The sequence below is a fragment of the Mya arenaria genome, chromosome 16 (assembly GCF_026914265.1).
Source record: "Mya arenaria isolate MELC-2E11 chromosome 16, ASM2691426v1".
In the NCBI taxonomy this organism is placed as follows: Eukaryota; Metazoa; Mollusca; class Bivalvia; order Myida; family Myidae; genus Mya; species Mya arenaria.
In genome coordinates this window covers 30,779,452-30,799,891 of record NC_069137.1, presented here as the reverse complement: position 1 = coordinate 30,799,891, position 20,440 = coordinate 30,779,452, and the positions used below count along the sequence as shown (strand labels likewise).

The window sequence follows — 20,440 nt, the reverse complement described above, 5'->3', positions numbered from 1 at the left end:
ATGATTTAATCAAAACTACAACCAGTGTGTTAAAACATGTACATAAGGAACCATATAATAAAAGTTATATCATAGGACACATTGTTGATGACAATATGTTATGTGTATAAACATGAATCAATCTCAACAGCTACACTGTCTCAACATATACATGTTCACACACCCAACTTGATGTGATACAGGACGCTTGTAAAGCGTCTTATAAGACAGATCATGTTTTTATGTGATCCAAGTTTGGCTGCACTATTTTATTTGGGTGACTGAGATCTAGTTTAATTACATACAAGGTAGTATTTTTTCTCGTGTTACAAAATTCTACTAAACATGTGTTAGTTTCCATGTGGTCAAGTTTAAAACTCTTTAACTGAATTCAAGTTAATAATTGCATTACATTTCTATGTACATTTAATAACAAGCCCACTGAATTGCATATAAAAGGATGAAACTTTTAAAAATGTTATTGGTGCAGTGGCTATATGATTCCAAATTATACACTATGCACTTTGATTATGTCACATGGAAAAAGTAGTCAAAAATGCTTAGACACCACTTCATTTTGTAAAATATAGGACCTATTTATAAATATATTGTTTAGTATTTATTGGTTCGAGAACAATATGTCTAATATATAGATGAATTGAGCATTTCTCTAACATATGTATTTAACCTGTTTTCAGGCCTTGAAGTCAGAGAATGAGCAACAGTCTGGTGTCCATGGTAATGTTGAGCAGATCGCTCCCAACCCTGGCAACCAGAAGAGGTCCAGCACCTCCTCCAGCCTTGGACACTCCAAGGAAGATCACCAACCCACCTCAGCAAGCCTGGGTCACACCAGGGGAGATAACCAACCTTCCCGTGCCAGCATTGGACATACCAGGGGAGATCACCAACCCTCCCCAGCCAGTCTGGGAAACACCAGGGGAGATCACCAACCCTCCCCAGCCGGTCTGGGAAACACCAGGGGAGATCACCAACCCTCCCCAGCCAGCCCTCTCCAAGAGTCATCACCACTGAAACTCCTGTCTCCACAGAAACATGAGATGTCATCGTGGCAAGCCAAGGTGTCAGGGAGGGCTTCAGCCCAGGTTTCTGACAAAAGTGTTAAAAGTGCTTTAAGTAACAAACTCAAGTCCCAGATTCAAGCACAGTCAAAGGAAAACATCGGAAAAACTGATAAGTATATGAAGAAAACCAGTGGAACAAAAGATGTTATTGAAATTACTGGTATTAAACAAAAAGATAATGCTCCGTCAAGTATTGAACAAGTTTTAAATAATGCATTTGAACAAAAGTCTGAAAACACTGCCCAAGGTTACAAATTAATTGATTTAGATTATGATAAAGAAAACACTGACAGTAATTCCACAGTGGAGCTAAATATGTCTATATCTGATGCACAGACACCAGGCAGTGATATGGATGTGGACCAGTCAGAGCGCACTCATGTGAAGAGGCTGAACTTTGAAGATGCTATCAGTCCAAGCTCATCATCACTGACTGTGACTGTTGAAGGACAATATGGCCATACAAGTAATAAATGCTCCCAGCAGATATTACCTGAAAGTGTTGTAGCAGAAAATATACAAACTGTTGTTGGTAGTTCAGAAACTTTGTCAAAATCTACCGGCCATTTGAACTTTAAAAAGTTGCTGGAAAACCAAGGTGAGAGTTTTGTGCATTTGAACAAGTCCATGGGGTTTATTGAGAAGTGTAAGAACTCATTGTTTGTGAACCAGTGTAACGTACCGGGCCGTAGCGCCTTTGTCCCCTTCTCCCAGGTACAGGCTGTTCCCCGGAAGGACAGTGGAGTCATCACACAGTCTATAGCCATGGCCATCCCAGTCATGGTTCAGTCTGTGTCTCAGGGGTCTGCCCATCCGCTGGAGGAACAGCAAGTCTCCCAGTCCATGGGGGTCACACCCTGTATGATAGCGGTACCCAGCTCTGTGCATGCCAGTGTCCACAAGTCATCATCTGATCGAAGCCTTAAGGAATCAGTATTAAATCTTGTGTCAGCATCATCATTTGTACCTGGCAAAAATTTGGAAAATATACCTTCCAGTTTGATTGACAAAAACAAACTTCATGGACAAAATGTGGTAAATTTTAAAAATCCTTCCCATGAAGCTATTAATGTTGTGACTGTCACTTCCGTAATGTCCAAAATGTCTGGTGATGTGATAGTTACTTCAGCGCAAAATTTATCTGGAAAACAGTCAAGGTCCAAGTTTACGCCCATCAGACCAAAAGCCTCCCCAAATAAAGGGTCACCTGCCAAAGATACGAAAAATGATAACTCCAGTAACTATGACAAAGACAAGCGGAGGGTGTCTACAATCCTGAAGGAGAAGCGTGAGAAGCAGAAAGCAGAAGCCCTGGTTAAGAGTCAGACGGGCATGCAGCTGCCCACTATCCCGTTCACCCCAAACATGACATTTCCAACTGCCCAACTGCCCCCTGCCCCCACAGAGGTTAACACCATGGTGCCAAACATGGCCTCCAAGGACATGGTGATTATTGTGAACAACCAACCTGTCAGTGTGCCCACTGGCCTTCATTCATTATTTGGCCCCGGGGTACAGATACTACCCCAACCCACGGTCACTCAGCCTGGATTCACCCTGGGGGAGCAGACCAGCCCTGGGCTGGCAATGGGACAGCCATTCAGTGAGGTGGACAAGGCAGGATTGATTGTTCCCACAGTAAAAAAAGGTTGTGAAAACACTGAAATTGGAGTTGAAAACAAATCCCTTTCTGCAAACATAGGAAAGGAAAGCGTGGGAAACACAATTGTAGAAGAAAAATGTCTTAAAGCGACAAATAAGGCTTTGGATGTTAACTCATTGATAGGATATAGTCATGAGATGGATATATCTGATGAAATATTGAACTCAAAAGATTTAGAGACTTATAATTCTGGAATAGACATTATCAGAGTTGGTGTCCTAACATGTGACAGTGTTGACCAAATGTGGTCTGAAACCCCATCTAAGATAGCCAAAATGAATATTACATCCCCACATCGGCCAGAGAGTGCCTGCTCCATTGACAGGGAGGTTTCTGTGCGGGTGGCCAGGCCAGAGTCTGTCCAGAGACCAGACTCTGTGCAGCGACCAGAGTCTGTCCTTAGTCGCCCAGAGAGTGCCTGTTCATTTGGGCGGGAAACTCCGTCAGGAGCCCGCAAGAGGAAGTGTCCAGAGTTACAGACAAGGCGGGACTTCAAACGGCTGAACTCTACAGGGGAGGAGATGGGTGAGGATGCAAATAACACTTCCTTGGAGCTGAGCCCAGACGAGTTTACCAGTGTTGTTCCAAGGAGAACAAAGTCTTGCACTTCTGAGCTGGAAGATGAATGTAAGAGTAAGGAGAAGATGGACAGTCAGCAAAAACATTCCCACTACCAGCACAAGTCAGAAATCTCCCTGGTACAGGGACTGCAGAGCCCGGATATATCATGTCTTGAGAAGGATGCTCTCATAGAGTCTTTCCCAAACAGTGTTTTAGCCATGAAGCCTGAGGGTCGGTCCAGTAGGAGGCCCCAGGTGAGCTCAGTGGGAATCAGCGCCCTCAAGCAGTCAAAGCCGAGCCTGGACCAGAGAGTGAAGAACTACTTTGAAGCTAAGAAGATGGAGGCTGGGCACGGGGGTAGGGAGAACAAGGAGATAGCTGGGATCACCTTCATGAATGTCAGAAACATAAAGCTTGGTGAGGGGAGAGTGATACCGTCCGGGATTGCCACCAGGTCCCGGAGCAGGAACGAGGGGTCGAGCTCCGGGGCAGGGCTTGTGGTGAGCGACCGCAAAAAGCCGTACCAACGCCCTTCAAGTGCCGCCCCTGCTGGTGGGTCACGGGCAGATATGGAGCCCTCTGGACTGCCATCTGACGTGGCTGACTGGATCACAGATACCCTGGAGCAGCGCCAGCAGGAGAACAAGTCAGCAATGTCAGAGCCTGACCTGCACCACCATCAGTCACTTGCCAACATCCATACCAGCCCAGTTGTGGGAGCCTTCCAATTTGAAACACGCTCCCAGGTGTCCCCTGCGGAGAGACCAAAGAGTGTCACATTCTCCATTAACTCCCCCAGCGGCAGGTTTGATAAAAAAAATACTTCCAAACAAACAAAAGATGATGATAATACATTTACAGTACCAAAGGCTCCACCCATTACAGTCCAGAGACTGAAAGAACAAAACACTTTAAGATCAGTGGACATGTCTGTAGCCAGCCAGCGTTGCCAGTCTTTGCCATTGTTTGCCTCCCCAGCCCGGAGTCCAGTTTCCCCGGTGATGAGTCAAGTCTCTCGTAACCATGTTTACACCCGTGCGTCCTCTATGTCACCCCGGGGTCCAGGTCAGGTGATGATGGAGGTAAACACAGATTTGCTGTCTCCACCTGCAGGGCCATTATTGTCTCCACAGGGCATCCTCCCACCTCCTATCAGACTTCCCTCTCCCAGTCAGGGCCAAGGCCAGGGACATATCACGGGAGCGTCAAACACCTTTAGAGATGCATCTAAAGGAGGCAGTACTTACTTAAAAAAGATTCAACATTCCCTTCAAATGCCAGTGGACCATCAGCAAAAGAACCTTGATAAACATCGACTTACATTGAATCTTGGTCATGGTCAAGGTTTGGGCCAGCAGGGGTTGTCCAATCCTCAGCTGTGTAGCCAGGAATCCTCACTAGAGGTAGATGAACAATTCATGTCTCAAACTCCTTGTTCTGATTCTGGTTACCATAGCAACAGTACAGAGCCTTCACCAATTATGAATTCTACTCCAGTATCTGCTATGGAAGTTGTTGAAATCATACAGCTGTCTACAACCCAGTCTATTACGGAGTCCCCTATTACCATGGTAACTGACTTCCTGAGTCCCGTTCAGCCAGCGTCACCACACCAGTCTCCACTCAGACAGCAGCTGATTGATCAGCAGCAGTATGGGTCCAACATGGCTGCCGGTCCAACCATGGGACAGATGCAAGGAGTTAACATGGGTTTGTTAAGGTCTTCCATTCACAGTGCTTTCGTACCTATAGAGGGATCACACCATGATATTCGGTATGTCACACCGATAAAACCTACAGTTACACTTCCAAATGCTGGCACTTCAGAAAATTCCTCTGGGGAGACTGGGAATTGCCAAAGGCAATTTATAGACCAAAGCCAGTCCAGGTGCTGCTCAGTAGATCCTCCCCCGTACGATGTGGCTCTAAAACAGCTACAACAACAGCAGCACATAGTTTCACCTGGAAATCAACAGGGCACTGACATGCTTGGACCTTTTGCCTCAAAACTCGTCAAACTTTCCAAAAAGTCCCACAGTGTAGTGGCAGAAAGTGAAGGGAGTACCTTGAACTTGCTAAGTCCCAGCAGTGAAGGCCATTCCACAAGTGTAGGTTCTGATCTGTTGTACATTCCAACCAGCGAGCTTGAATACATGCTGAACAATGATAGAGATAATGCATCCATATCCAACATGCATTTAGGTAAGAAGCATATCACAAAGCATGTGCTAGATACTCAAAAAAATACTATGAACATTGATTTACCTTCTTATTCAATAGGAAATCCTTCATCAGTTCTAAGCATTGATCCATCCTACCATTTATCATCAATGTCTACAGCATCCAATCCAACCTATGACAGTGTAATCCCCCCAGCTCTCCATCACTCAGACCAGACAGAATCACGTGCCATGGACATGGACCTACTTCTCAATAAGCCCATCTTCAGTCTGCAGAAGTCTGCTCCAAATGAGACTTTTCTCTTTCAATCTGAAATCCATGGAGTTCCCACTCAAAGTGTAGAATTTGATAAGATTAAGACAAAAAATGTTCTCATTGGTGGAAAGGATGTTGCCCCGGCCGCTGACATATTGCTAGGTAACCAGGAAAATCCTGGAAGTCTGGGGGACAGAGATCTATTTGAGGGGTTCCCGCTGGACACTTTAAAGGACTTTGATGGGCAAGACCTGGCGGAGTTTGACATGTTTAATGAATAGCGTAGTCCTAGTGCTGTTGTGCTAGGACTGGATGGGGTAGTCTTATTGCAATCATGGTGGTAACTGGATGTTGTAGTCTTAATTGTGTCTTGTGAGTCTACATAATGTAGTGCTAGTGTTGTGGTTGGACTACATTGTGTAGGCCTTACGTGTCATACTGGGACTAAATGGTGTAGGCCTTCTCGTGTCATACTGGGACTACATGGTGTAGGCCTTCTCGTGTCATACTGGGACTACATGGTGTAGGCCTTGTCTTGTCATACTGGGACTACATGGTGTAGGCCTTCTCGTGTCATACTGGGACTACATGGTGAAGGCCTTCTCGTGTCATACTGGGACTACATGGTGTAGGCCTTCTCGTGTCATACTGGGACTACATGGTGTAGGCCTTGTCGTGTCATACTGGGACTACATGGTGTAGGCCTTCTCGTGTCATACTGGGACTACATGGTGTAGGCCTTGTCGTGTCATACTGGGACTACATGGTGTAGGCCTTGTCGTGTCATACTGGGACTACATGGTGTAGGCCTTGTCGTGTCATACTGGGACTACATGGTGTAGGCCTTGTCGTGTCATACTTGGACTACATGGTGTAGGCCTCGTCGTGTCATACTGGGGCTACATGGTGTTGTTCTCGTCTTGTCATACTGGGGCTACATGGTGTCTGCGGGTACCTGGCTGTGCAGTTTTTAATTCAACATTCACAAACACAACAGTATGCACATATATGTCTCATATCTCATGTTTTAGATTTTTGAGAATATTATCTTGTATAATTTATAACTGTAATAATATTGCATATAGATTTGTTGATGATTTTAATAAAGAAATTTATTGAGATTGAACTGATTTACAATAAAGAACAAATGGATATATTTCATTTGACCAGCAATTTTATACATATCTAGACAGTAAAATTTGAATTATGAAATTTTGATAAATTGTTATATTTTCCACACAGTTGGTGGGTATTTTATCTTCAAGAACATAAGGAGCGTTTTCTAAATTATGAAAAAAATATATAACCTTATGAAGAAGTGTTTATGGAATAAGTATTTTACTGATATTTTTTAATCAGTTTTCATGTTATGTTTTGTTGTTATTGTAATTTGTTGTGATAAGGTAGAACATAGTACTATAACGCTGTTACAAGTCTAGTTCAGTTTATTCAACTTTTAAGGGAAATACTTTTGTTTTCATTATCAAAGAAGATTACCTGCAGAATAAGTAGATCCATGAACAATTTGAAGGACCATAAAGTAGGTTTGATCCATGATGTAGGACCATGAAGTGGATATAATCAATGATGTAGGACCATAAAATGAGTTTGCAATTTGAAATAAACTTGGTCATTTTTTGAAAAAAAGGTCTGAAATGGCAGGTCTAGCAGGGAAGGGGACACAGTACCCTAAACACATATACTTTTAATCTTAAATTGAAACCTTAACAATTCAAATGCTGATATATATACATATTTTTTCATAACTATGGCCACTTTATAAGTATTCTTGAATGAAGGGTTGAAATGAATGAAATTTTTTATACATGTCATTTCAATACCTCAGTGAAATGTAAGTTTTGAGGGGGTTTGACAGATGTGCCCCCCCCCCCCCCACTGAGAAAGATATATCAGTCCTGTGATCCACTATAATGAAATTACAATACATAACAACTGCTGTATGAGATATAAGGCTGTGTTGTAACTGCAGGGGGCGGGGATATACTGCTGTATGAGATATAAGGCTGTGTTGTAACTGCAGGGGGCGGGGATATACTTCTGTATGAGATATAAGGCTGTGTTGTAACTGCAGGGGGCGGGGATATACTTCTGTATAAGACATAAGGCTGTGTTGTAACTGCAGGGGGCGGGGATATACTTCTGTATAAGACATAAGGCTGTGTTGTAACTGCAAGGGGCGGGGATATACTTCTGTATAAGACATAAAGCTGTGTTGTAACTGCAGGGGGCGGGGATATACTTTTGTATGAGACATGAGGCCATGTTGTACCTTCAGTGGGTGGGGATATTCTGCTATATGAGACACAAGGCCATGTTGTACCTTCAGGGGGTGGGGATATTCTGCTATATGAGACATAAGGCCTTGTTGTACCTTCAGGGGGTGGGGATATTCTGCTATATGAGACATAAGCCTGTGTTGTACCTTCAGGGGGTGGGGATATTCTGCTATATGAGACATAAGGCCATGTTGTACCTTCAGGGGGTGGGGATATTCTGCTATATGAGACATAAGGCCATGTTGTACCTTCAGGGGGTGGGGATATTCTGCTTTATGAGACATAAGACCGTGTTGTACCTTCAGGGAGTATAGGCCATGTTGTACCTTTAGGGGTTGGGGATATTCTGCTTTATGAGACATAAGGCCATGTTGTATCTTCAGGGGGTGGGGATATTTTGCTATATGAGACATAAGGCCAAGTTGTACCTTCAGGGGGTGGGGATATTCTGCTTTATGAGACATAAGGCCGTGTTGTACCTTCAGAGGGTGGGGATATTCTGCTTTATGAGACGTAATGCCGTGTTGTACCTGCAGAGGGTGGGGATATTCTGCTATATGAGACATAAGGGTGTGTTGTTCCTTCAGGGGGTGGGGATATTCTGCTATATGAGACATAAGGGTGTGTTGTACCTTCAGGGGGTGGGGATATTCTGCTATATGAGACATAAGGGTGTGCTGTACCTTCAGGGGGTAGGGATATTCTGCTATATGAGACATAAGGGTGTGTTGTACCTTCAGGGGGTGGGGATATTCTGCTTTATGAGACATAAGGCTGTGTTGTACCTTCAGGGGGTGGGGATATTCTGCTATATGAGACATAAGGCCGTGTTGTACCTTCAGGGGGTGGGGATATTCTGCTTTATGAGACATAAGGAGGTCTTGTACCTTCAGGGGGTGAGGATATTCTGCTTTATGAGACATAAGGCTGTGTTGTACCTTCAGGGGGGTGGGGATATTCTGCTATATGAGACATAATGCTGTGTTGTATCTGCAGAGGGTAGGGTATTTATCAACACACTATTTATAAAAAGACTGTCCATTTATTTAAAGTAATTTATTACTATATTTAATTGTATTTATTAGAACTTTTTAGATTATTATATTAATTTTATATTACTTTATATAACTTGTTACTTTGACTAAGCTTTATTATAGTATAGGGTTGTTGATATCGTTTGTTTGGTGTTCTGTCATTAACAGGTGCTAACTGGTGTTCCATTAAGTGTAATGTTTTAATTTGTTGGTTTTATTTCAACTGTGGTTATTTTAACTTAGATTTTAAATGAAAGTATAGCACTAAACATTTTTAGGAAGCCTTTTTTTAAAATTCAAGACTCATGTAGTGATATTGCATAACTGCATACAGGCATATATCAATGTCTAACTGAACGTCCTTTTCCCTCAAGTTCAGTACCCACAATAACTTACTCAACCTATCACCATTTTATTTTAGGATCAACGTCAGTGCATGTACAAGGTTTTGTCTATCTTTAAACAGCACTTTTATATCAACCTCAAGGTCACTGTATGTAAAAGTTCAGGATTATAATCTCAACGGTCATTATATGTTCAAGGTCAAGGTAACGTTTTACTGCTTGATATATGCACACAAAAATAACCTTGAAGATGGCTTTAAGTATTGATGCAATATAATGAGTTACAGAACTTCTGCTTTGGGGGCATTGTTACCTGACTGTGACATACAGTGTGTTGTAAATGATCCATCACTACATGAAGTAATGGCAATATATGTGTTGTATGATTAAAGAATACTATGAGTTTACATTTCAAATGTTCATTAAGACTGTGTTGTTATATATTTCTGTGTTCAGTCTGTAATATGTTTTTTAAGTGTTTAAGATTATACTTTATTCAGTATTGTATTAAAATGACCTACATGTACACATGTACTGCTTTTGATAATTAAGAGGTTATTATGTGATGGTTAAAGTTAGTATATATTCACATCAAATAAATGGTTTGATAGGACGCAGTCCAATAACCATTTATTTTGTAGGTATTTACTAACAATCTAAGTTTTAAGTGGTCTACAATATATTGTATAAAATACATGTACCCACTAACTGGGTCAGCTACTATTTATATTCTACCGAGTCACCTGATTAAAATCAAAAACGGCTGACAGCTGATTTACTGAAATAAATGAATTGGAAAACGTGAGAAATACTGCCTTCTAATTGAACAAAATATATTGTTGACCACTTGTGTTGGTATTGTTGATGGAATACTAAAAAACTTCCACTGGGTGTTACATCGAGGCTATTCATCATTTGGCATTTCCAGTGTGTTTATACCACGTGATGAATTACGTCATATGCTACGTCGGAAGGCAAAAATTTGCTTAAAATGAAGACTTAAATCAAAGATAACTTCATTTACAACACCATTTTAAATGAAACAAAGGGCATTCTATGCCGCTTAAAGAGCCCTGCATTTGTTTTATTACCAACATTTGATGAGGTCATTAGTTTCAGCAAACAATTCGACAAACCTGTTTCCAAAATAATGTTTTGACAGTGCTCCGCCAGACGGCCGTATTGTGAATAGGTTTGTCGAAGTGTTTTAAGAAACTAAACTCTCAATCGAATTCTGGTAAAAGACTGAAGGTGGGGCTCCGTAAGCGGCGTAGACTGCGCTATGTTTCATTTAAAATGGTGAAGAAATAGTGAAGTTATCTTTGTTCAAAGTCTTTTCAAAATATTGCATTCCGACGTAGCATTAATGAGACAATTTATCACGTGGTATACACACACTGATTGCAGAAGTACAAACAATGATCAGATTTTAGCTTAGATGAGCTCGTAGGGTGACCTGGGAGAGCTTTTGTCGGCGTCCGGTCATCCGGCGTCAGACAACAGTTGCTTCAAACAACATCTCCTCCTAAACAGCCTGGCCAATTCAGATGAAACTTCACTGGGACGTTCCTTGAATGGTGCCCTTTCAAAATTCCATGAAGAAGTCGAGTTGCCATGGCAAACGAACAGTAAACCTTTTATATATATAAGATATTCTTAAAAGCACCAAAACGCCTAGAGCTAAACTATTTGGTGTGTTACATTGTCTGGTGGTTCTCAACCAAGTTTGTTCAAATTATGCCCCTGGGGTCAAAATTGACCCAGCCCCAGGGGTTAACTTGTTTTACATAGAGAGATACAGGGAAACCGTCAACATTTTCTTTAAACGACATCTCAATTTTGATGAAACTTCACATGGATTTTTCCTGTTTGAATTTTAGCTAATATTTTTTCAAGTTGTTAATGACTGTCTTTGCTGAATATAACTACACATATTTCATGTATTTTAAACTATTATATGAGGTTTGTGTCAAATCACTGTTAATGGTATCTGTAAATATGTCCGTCAAGAAGGGTTGATTCCTTCCGGTAGCGACATTATCTCGTTGTTTATTTTCGTGCTGTTGGATATTGTATGCTTACTGTGTAGGTGTGAACACGCGGTCTGTCTTTTGGATTTTTGATATTAAAATCAGAGAAAACATTAACTTGAGGTGAAGTGTTATTTTAACTTTACCTTATTTTCATCAATTACACAGGGTTATGCTTGTGTCTCAAAAACTCGAAAAACTCAGGCCGGTCCTCCAATTTCCAAGAACTTGGGCCATGTCAAACGTATTACATGAACCTCTGTTAGTTTTAGGATCAAAGTCACACAGACCTTTAGCATTACAATGAAAAGCTACAAAATAGTGAGTCTTTCACAATTGTTCATGACAAGTGTATAACCCTTATTATGCCCCCCTTCGAAGAAGAGGGGTATATTGCTTTGCACAGGCATGTCGGTCGGTCCGTCCGTCGGTAGACCAAAGCTTGTCCGAGTGATAACTCAACAATTCCTGGACGTATGGTCATCAAACTTCACATGAAGGTTGGGCCTGACCAGTGGATGACCCCTATTGATTTTGGGGGTCATCGGGTCAAAGGTCAAGGTCACAGTGACCTTTAATGGTAAAATAATTTTAAAGCTTGTCCGAGTGATAACTCAACAATGCCTGCACCCATGGCCCTCAAACTTGACATGGAGGTTGGGCCTGACCAGTAGATGACCCCTATTGTTTTGGGGGGTCATCAGGCCAAAGGTCAAGGTCACAGTGACCTTGAATGGTAAAAGGTTGTCCGAGTGATAATTTGACAATGCCTGCACCCATGGCCCTCAAACTTGACTTGGAGGTTGGGCCTGACCAGTAGCTGACCTCTATTGTTTTTGGGGCTCATCAGGTCAAAGGTCAAGTTCACTGTGACCTTGAATGGTAAAAGGTTGTCCGAGTGATAACTCAACAATGCCGGCACCCATGGCCCTCATAATTGAATTGGAGGTTGGGCCTGACCAGTAGATGACCCCTATTGTTTTGGGGGGTCATCGGGTCAAAGGTCAAGGTCACAGTGACCTTGAATGGTAAAAGGATGTCCGAGCGATAATTCGACAATGCCTTCACCCATAGCCCTCATTTTTTGAATTGGAGGTTGGGCCTGACCAGTAGAAGACCCCTATTGTTTTTGGGGGTCATCAGGCCAAAGGTCAAGGTCACAGTCACCTTGAATGGTTAAAGGTTTTCCGTATGATAACTTGACAATGCCTGCACCCATGGCCCTCAAACTTGACTTGGAATTGGGTCTGACCAGTACATGACCCCTTTTGTTTTTGGGGGTCATCTGGCCAAAGGTCAAGGTCCCAGTCACCTTGAATGGTAAAAGGTTGTCTGAGTGATAACTCGACCATGCCTGCACCCATGGCCCTCAAACTTGACTTGGAGAATTGGCCTAACCAGGAGATGACCCCTATGGTTTTTGGGGGTCATCTGGCCAAAGGTCAAGGTCACAGTGACCTGGAATGGTAAAAGGTTGTCCGAGTGATAACTCGACAATGCCTGCACCCATGGCCCTCAAACTTGACTTGGAGGTTGGGCCTGGCCAGAAGATGGTCCCTATTGATTTTAGGGGTCATTGGGCTAAAGGTCAAGGTCCCAGTGACCTGGAATGATAAAAGGTTGTCCGAGTGATAACTGAACAATGCCTGTACCCATGGCCCTCAAACTTGACATGGAGGTTGGGCCTGACCAGTAGATGACCCCTATTGATTTTAGCGGTCAAAGGTCAAGGTCACAGTGACCTTGAAAGCGAACTCGACAATTCCTGGACCTATGGTCATCAAACTTGACATGAAGGTTGGGCCTGCCCAGTAGATGACCCCTATCGACTTTGGGGGTCATCAGGCCAAGGTCAATGTCACAGTAACCTTTAACGCAAAAAAGTTAACAAATCTTCTCCCACTGATATCTCACCAATGTCTGAACCTATGATCATTTAACTTGACATGGATGTTAAGTCTGACCAGTAGATCACCCTTATTGATTTTAGGATTCATAGAGCCAAAGGTCTAGGTCACAGTGATCTTGAATGGTAAAAGGTTGTCCGAGTGATAACTCAACAATGCCTGAACCCATGGCCTTCAAACTTGACTTGGAGTTGCATCTGACTTGTAGATGACCCCTTATGATTTAAGGGGTCATTGGGTCAAAGGTCAAGGTCACAGTGACCTTGAACGAAAAAAACTTGTCTGTGTGATAACTTGACAATGCCTGCACCCATGGCCGTCGAACTTGACATTTAGGTTTCTGGTGACCAGCTGATGACTCTGGATTTTGAGTTCATAGAGTCAAAAGTCATGGTCATAACACACTCTATCCTCACACTTTAATGGCCATAATCTTAAAACTGCCTTAACGGCAACAAATCAGCTGTCATTTCGGTCCATGCATATTTCATTCAATTGTCCATATAATCCTGACAACATGGCGTTCAGGGGGGGGGGGGCATAATGTTTGACAAACATCTCTTGTTGATTTTGAGTTAGACAGCTGAAGGTCACAGAGTTCTTTAGTAGAACAACTCGAAAATTTAAAAAAAACACTGAGCAGAGGCGTCTAATTCAGAGAAAATTTGCGCTTGCAGGTATATGAATCCTATACATTTTGGGTCAAAATGTTAACCCACGATTCTTTGCAGTGAACTGGCATCCACAACAGTGAATATGAACCGTAATATAAGATGACAGTTATAATATAGTGATCATCTCAGCCTCCGCGGCTAGCGGTTTGAACTTGCTAATTACGGGCATATATTTCTCTGCTGCGTCCTTCTATTAGGTAGTCTGATACTAGTATGTTTATTTCAAGAGTTTTGTCCTCATCATTGATGGTGGCAGTGCCGTGCCATTGATGTTATGCATGCGAGCATACGGCCATCACGCGATGCGATACATATCGATACAAATACATGACGATACAATACTTTTCGATACGATACAGATGCGAATAAATATGTGTATCTCGCAGTTATTGATTTTCATTACTTTACATATTTCGAAAATCTTATTTTATATAACATGCTCAAACTTTTCAGATATTTGTGACTAAAATTCATTTTGAATATTAAATTTGTCTTTCCTTGGTCGGATTAACTTTTGTTAGGAATTCTGACTTCATCGGTTCATCACTGACGATCGTATGTCGTTGGTAACACCTCGAAATGCCGCTGTTACCATCATATCGCCGTTGATTACACTCCTGTCATCGTTGCTACTTATTAATCGTCGTTATTTATTACACTGCTATCATCGTTGCTATACTCATTTAATCGTCGCCGTTTATTACACTGCTGTCATCGTTGCTACTCATTTAATCGTCGCTGTTCATTACACTCCTGTCATCGTTGCTACTCATTTGATTGTCGCTATTTATAACACCCCTGTCATCTTTGCTACTCATTTAATCGTCGCCGTTTATTACACTCCTGTCATCGTTGCTACTCATTTAATCGTTGCCGTTTTTTAACACTCCTGTCATCGTTGCTACTCATTTATCGTCGCCGTTTATTGCACTCCTGTCATCAGTGCTACTCAGTAAATCGTCGCTATTTATAACACTCCTGTCATCTTTGCTACTCATTTAATCGTCGCCGTTTATTACACTCCTGTCATCGTTGCTACTCATTTAATCGTCGCCGTTTATTACACTCCTGTCATCGTTGCTATACTCATTAATCGTCGCCGTTTATTACACTCCTGTCATCGTTGATATTCTCATTTAATCGTTGCCGTTTATTACACTCCTGTCATCGTTGATATACTCCTAAATCGTCGCCGTTTATTACACTCCTGTCATCGTTGCCACTCATTTAATCGTCACCGTTTATTACACTCCTGTCATCGTTGCTATACTCATTAATCGTCGCCGTTTATTACACTCCTGTCATCGTTGATATTCTCATTTAATCGTTGCCGTTTATTACACTCCTGTCATCGTTCATATGCTCATTAATCGTCGCCGTTTATTACACTCCTGTCATCGTTGCCACTCATTAAATCGTCGCCGTTTATTGCACTCCTGTCATCGTTGATATACTCATTAATTGTCGCCGTTTATTACACTCCTGTCATCGTTGCCACTCATTTAATCGTCGCCGTTTATTACAATCCTGTCATCGTTGATATACTCATTTAATCGTCGCCGTTTATTACACTCCTGTCATCGTTGCCACTCATTAAATCGTCGCCGTTTATTGCACTCCTGTCATCGTCGATATACTCATTAATTGTCGCCGTTTATTACACTCCTGTCATCGTTGCCACTCATTTAATCGTCGCCGTTTATTACAATCCTGTCATCGTTGATATACTCATTTAATCGTCGCCGTTTATTGCACTCCTGTCATCGTTGCCACTCATTTAATCGTCGCCGTTTATTACACTTCTGTCATCGTTGATATATTCATTAATTGTCGCCGTTTATTACACTCCTGTCATCGTTGCCACTCATTTAATCGTCGCCGTTTATTACAATCCTGTTATCGTTGATATACTCATTTAATCGTCGCCGTTTATTACACTCCTTTTATCGTTGCTATACTCATTAATCGTCGCCGTTTATTACACTCCTGTCATCGTTGCTACTCATTTAATCGTCGCGCCGTTTATTACACTCCTGTCATCGTTGATTTACTCATTTAATCGTCGCCGTTTATTGCACTCCTGGCATCGTTGCTATACTCATTAAATCGTCGCCGTTTATAACACACCTGTCATCGTTGCCACTCATTTAATCGTCGTCGTTTATTACACTCCTGTCATCGTTGCTACTCATTTATCGTCGCCGTTTATTGCACTCCTGTCATCGTTGCTACTTATTTAATCGTCGCCGTTTATACACTCCTGCCATCGTTGCTATGCTCATTAATCGTCGCCGTTTATTGCACTCCTGTCATCGTTGCTACTCATTTAATCGTCGCCGTTTATTACACTGCTGTCATCGTTGCTACTCCTATCACCGACTACACATTCACGTATTTTCGTCTTTTTTCTGTTTTCTATATGTGCCATTGCCATATTTCTACTCCCTAAAACGTTTATTCAACCGCCGTCGACGTAAACATTCTAAAGTAGGAATAAAACAAGCAACAGTGCGTCTTTTAGAGTTTCAAAGGGCGTTTTTACTCTAATATGGCGTAATTACGTGTTTTAAAGGTGTTTTTTATTTTACGGAAAAAGGATGTAATAATGAGCTTAAAAGGCGTGATGTATAAGGGGCGTATTTACTCGCTTCCAGAATACGTTACACCAATGATGATGATGATGATGATTATTTTGTCGTTGATTTTAGCGTCTTTTGAAACTCATAATAACGCCTCTTTGCTTTTAATACCGCCTTTTAGAAACTACTAATTATTTTGAATTTTGGGCCTTGTCTGTAGGTCAAGGTCATGGGTGTTATATCATTGCTTGTAAGAAGAGCAACTTGGTCATGCATAGAGAGAATTTTATATTACTTGACATAATAGACGATTTGTCATGCGCAATTATTGTGTCTTAACGTTAAAGACCAAGGTCTGCCTACACGTTAAACGCTATGGATATACGTACTGTATTTTTGTCATATCTGGAAGGTCAATCGGGTATAATTTATAACTTAAAAATGATATGCTTTATGGTAAATATGTAGATGCCCGATAAAGGAAATATATGTTATTTTATTCGGCTTTTTTAGAAACTTATGCACACGGACGCGTACGTACAGACGTTGATAAACATTTACATGTAGAAAGTGGAACATTCATGTTACCTCTTAAAAGTCAACAGCTCCCTCTCGTATCTGATTCAGCAATTAAGCCCGTCTCCCTCACTAAATCAATTGCAATATACTTCACTTACTGGAAGATAAAGACAATTTCTCTATCTAATTATCGCTAGAATTAAGAAGTCCCGAAGATTAAATAAGCTAGTAATGCCAGTATGGTTTCCATAGTAACGAGTCTTTATTGAAATATATTTCTCTCCTTCCTTCTGTTTTAGCCCCCTAGTGGGGTTTGCAAAATTGACGGGCTCTGAATTATTTAGTACCGAGCCTTTCGGTTGTATTTGTTCCAATAACAGCTCACTGTGCGACCTGTCCTCTTAGATTGGTTTGAGTTCTAGGCACTGAATTATAATCGATGTTCGAAAGTCGTATGGTTATTTTGATAATTCGTCGCCGGCTTCATAACCGATATGAAAGATACGTTCGAAAGGGAATTAACAGCTGGGCATTCAGACAATGGCAATGCTATCTTCATGAACACGTCAACAAATGGAAGTTGGCTTCAGGTTCCGTATGCCGCTACCAACAATCCCTGCTTTCAGGTTCCGTGAGCCGCTACCAAAAATCCCTGTTTCAGGTTCCGTAGGCCGCTACCTACACTCCCTGCTTTCAGGTTCCGTAGGCCGCTACCAACAATCCCTGCTATCAGGTTCCGTAAGCCTCTACCAACAACCACTGCTATCAGGTTCCGTAGGCCGCTACCAACAGACCCTGCTATCAGGTTCCGTAGCCCGCTACCATCAATCCCATCTATCAGGTTCCTTAGCCCGCTACCAACAATCCCTGCTATCAGGTTCCGTAGGCCGCTACCAACAATCCCTGCTATCAGGTTCCGTAGACCCCTACCAACAGACCCTGCTATCAGGTTCCGTAAGCCCCTACCAACAGACCCTGCTATCAGGTTCCGTAGGCCCCTACCAACAATCCCTGCTATCAGGTTCCGTAGGCCGCTACCAACAATCCCTGCTATCAGGTTCCGTAGGCCGCTACCAACAACCCCTGCTATCAGGTTCCGTAGGCCCCTACCAACAATCCCTGCTATCAGGTTCCGTAGGCCGCTACCAACAATCCCTGCTATCAGGTTCCGAAGGCCGCTACCAACAATCCCTGCTTTCAGGTTCCGTGAGCCGCTACCAACAACCCCTGCTATCAGGTTCCGTAGGCCCCTACCAACAAACCCTGCTATCAGGTTCCGTAGGCCGTTACCAACAATCCCTGCTTTCAGGTTCCGTAGACCACCTCCAACAATACCTGCTAACAGGTTCGGTAGGCCACCTCCAGCAATTCCTGCTATTAGGTTCAGTAGGCCGCTACCAACAATATCCCTGCTATCAGGTTCCGTAGGCCCCTACCAGCAATCCCTGCTATCAGGTTCCGTAGGCCGCTACCAACAATCCCCGCTAACAGGTTCCGTAGGCCGCTACCAACAATCCCTGCTATCAGGTTCGGTAGGCCGCTACCAACAAACCCTGCTATCAGGTTCCGTAGGCCACCTTCAGTAATCCCTGCTATCAGGTTCCATAGGCCTCCCATGCCACACACACACCCACGCACGCTCACACGCACACATGCACACACCCAATTTAATGTTATGCTTTCATAATTAAATTGGTTAAGATAGGGTCAAAAATCCAAATTCAATTTTGCATTATATGCTAGATTTAATGTATATATTGCGTTATGCAGTATAAGTGAGGCAGTATAAGTGAGGTAGGTTAACAGTTAATATCACATTTTGCAGCATATGTTTACTGTATAGATCTTATTCAGCAGTATATGTGAGTTATGTTTACTGTATAGATCAAATGCATTCAGCAGTATATGTGATCTATGTTTACTGTATAGATCGTATTCGGCAGTATATGTGAGCTATGTTTACTGTATAGATCAAATGTATTCAGCAGTATATGTGAGTTATGTTTACTGTATAGATCAAATGCATTCAGCAGTATATGTGAGCTATGTTTACTGTATAGATCGTATTCAGCAGTATATGTGAGTTATGTTTACTGTATAGATCTTATTCAGCAGTATATGTGAGTTATGTTTACTGTATAGATCAAATGCATTCAGCAGTATATGTGAGCTATGTTTACTGTATAGATCGTATTCAGCAGTATATGTGAGCTATGTTTACTGTATAGATCAAATGTATTCAGCAGTATATGTGAGCTTAATTAGTTTACTATGTAGATCGCATTAAGCAGTATATATGAGCTAGGTTTACTGTAAGATCGCATTCAGCAGAATATATGAGCTAGGTTTACTGTAAGATCGCATTCAGCAGAATATATGAGCTAGGTTTACTGTAAGATCGCATTCAGCAGTATATGCGAGCTAATTATACTTTACGATCGCATTTATCAGAATATTGAGCTAGGTTTACTGTACGGTCGCATTTATCAGTATATGCGAGCTAGGTTTACTTTACGATCGCATTCATCAGTATATTGAGCTAGGTTTACTTTACGATCGCATTCATCAGTATATTGAGCTAGGTTTACTTTACGATCGCATTCATCAGTATATTGAGCTATGTTTACTGTACGATCTCATTCATCAGTATATTGAGCTAAGTTTACTGTACGATCTCATTCATCAGTATATTGAGCTAGGTTTACTGTACGATCGCATTCATCAGAATATTGAGCTAGGTTTACTGTACGATCGCATTCATCAGTATATTGAGCTAGGTTTACTGTACGATCGCATTCATCAGTATATTGAGCTAGGTTTACTTTACGATCTCATTCATCAGTATATTGAGCTAGGTTTACTGTACGATCTCATTCATCAGTATATTGAGCTAGGTTTACTTTACGATCGCATTCATCAGTATATTGAGCTAGGTTTACTGTTCGATCGCATTCATCAGAATATTGAGCTAGGTTTACTGTACGATCGCATTCATCAGTATATTGAGCTAGGTTTATTGTACGATCGCATTCATCAGAATATTGAGCTAGGTTTACTGTAAGATCGCATTCATCAGTATATTGAGCTAGGTTTACTGTAAGATCGCATTCATCAGTATATTGAGCTAGGTTTACTGTAAGATCGCATTTATCAGTATATTGAGCTAGGTTTACTGTAAGATCGCATTCATCAGTATATTGAGCTAGGTTTACTGTACGTCGCATTCATCAGAATATTGAGCTAGGTTTACTGTACGTCGCATTCATCAGTATATTGAGCTAGGTTTACTGTACGTCGCATTCATCAGTATATTGAGCTAGGTTTACTGTACG

At 41.8% G+C, this 20,440-nt stretch overlaps 2 protein-coding genes across 2 annotated transcripts in view; both read left to right on the top strand.

The window, feature by feature from the left end:
- LOC128221957 (uncharacterized) overlaps positions 1–11,551 on the top strand; it is a 40,560-nt gene extending 29,009 nt beyond the window's left edge. The window contains exon 10 of the mRNA XM_052930674.1: positions 678–11,551. Coding sequence (XP_052786634.1) covers positions 678–6,005 — 5,328 coding nt within the window. The 3' untranslated portion in view covers positions 6,006–11,551. The remainder of the gene's footprint in view (positions 1–677) is intronic.
- Positions 11,552–17,681: 6,130 nt separating this feature from the next.
- Positions 17,682–18,694, top strand: LOC128221553 (uncharacterized). The gene is given in 2 exon segments (XM_052930159.1): positions 17,682–18,513; positions 18,516–18,694. Coding segments are annotated over 2 exon segments (1,011 nt in total).
- Positions 18,695–20,440: the final 1,746 nt, after the last annotated feature.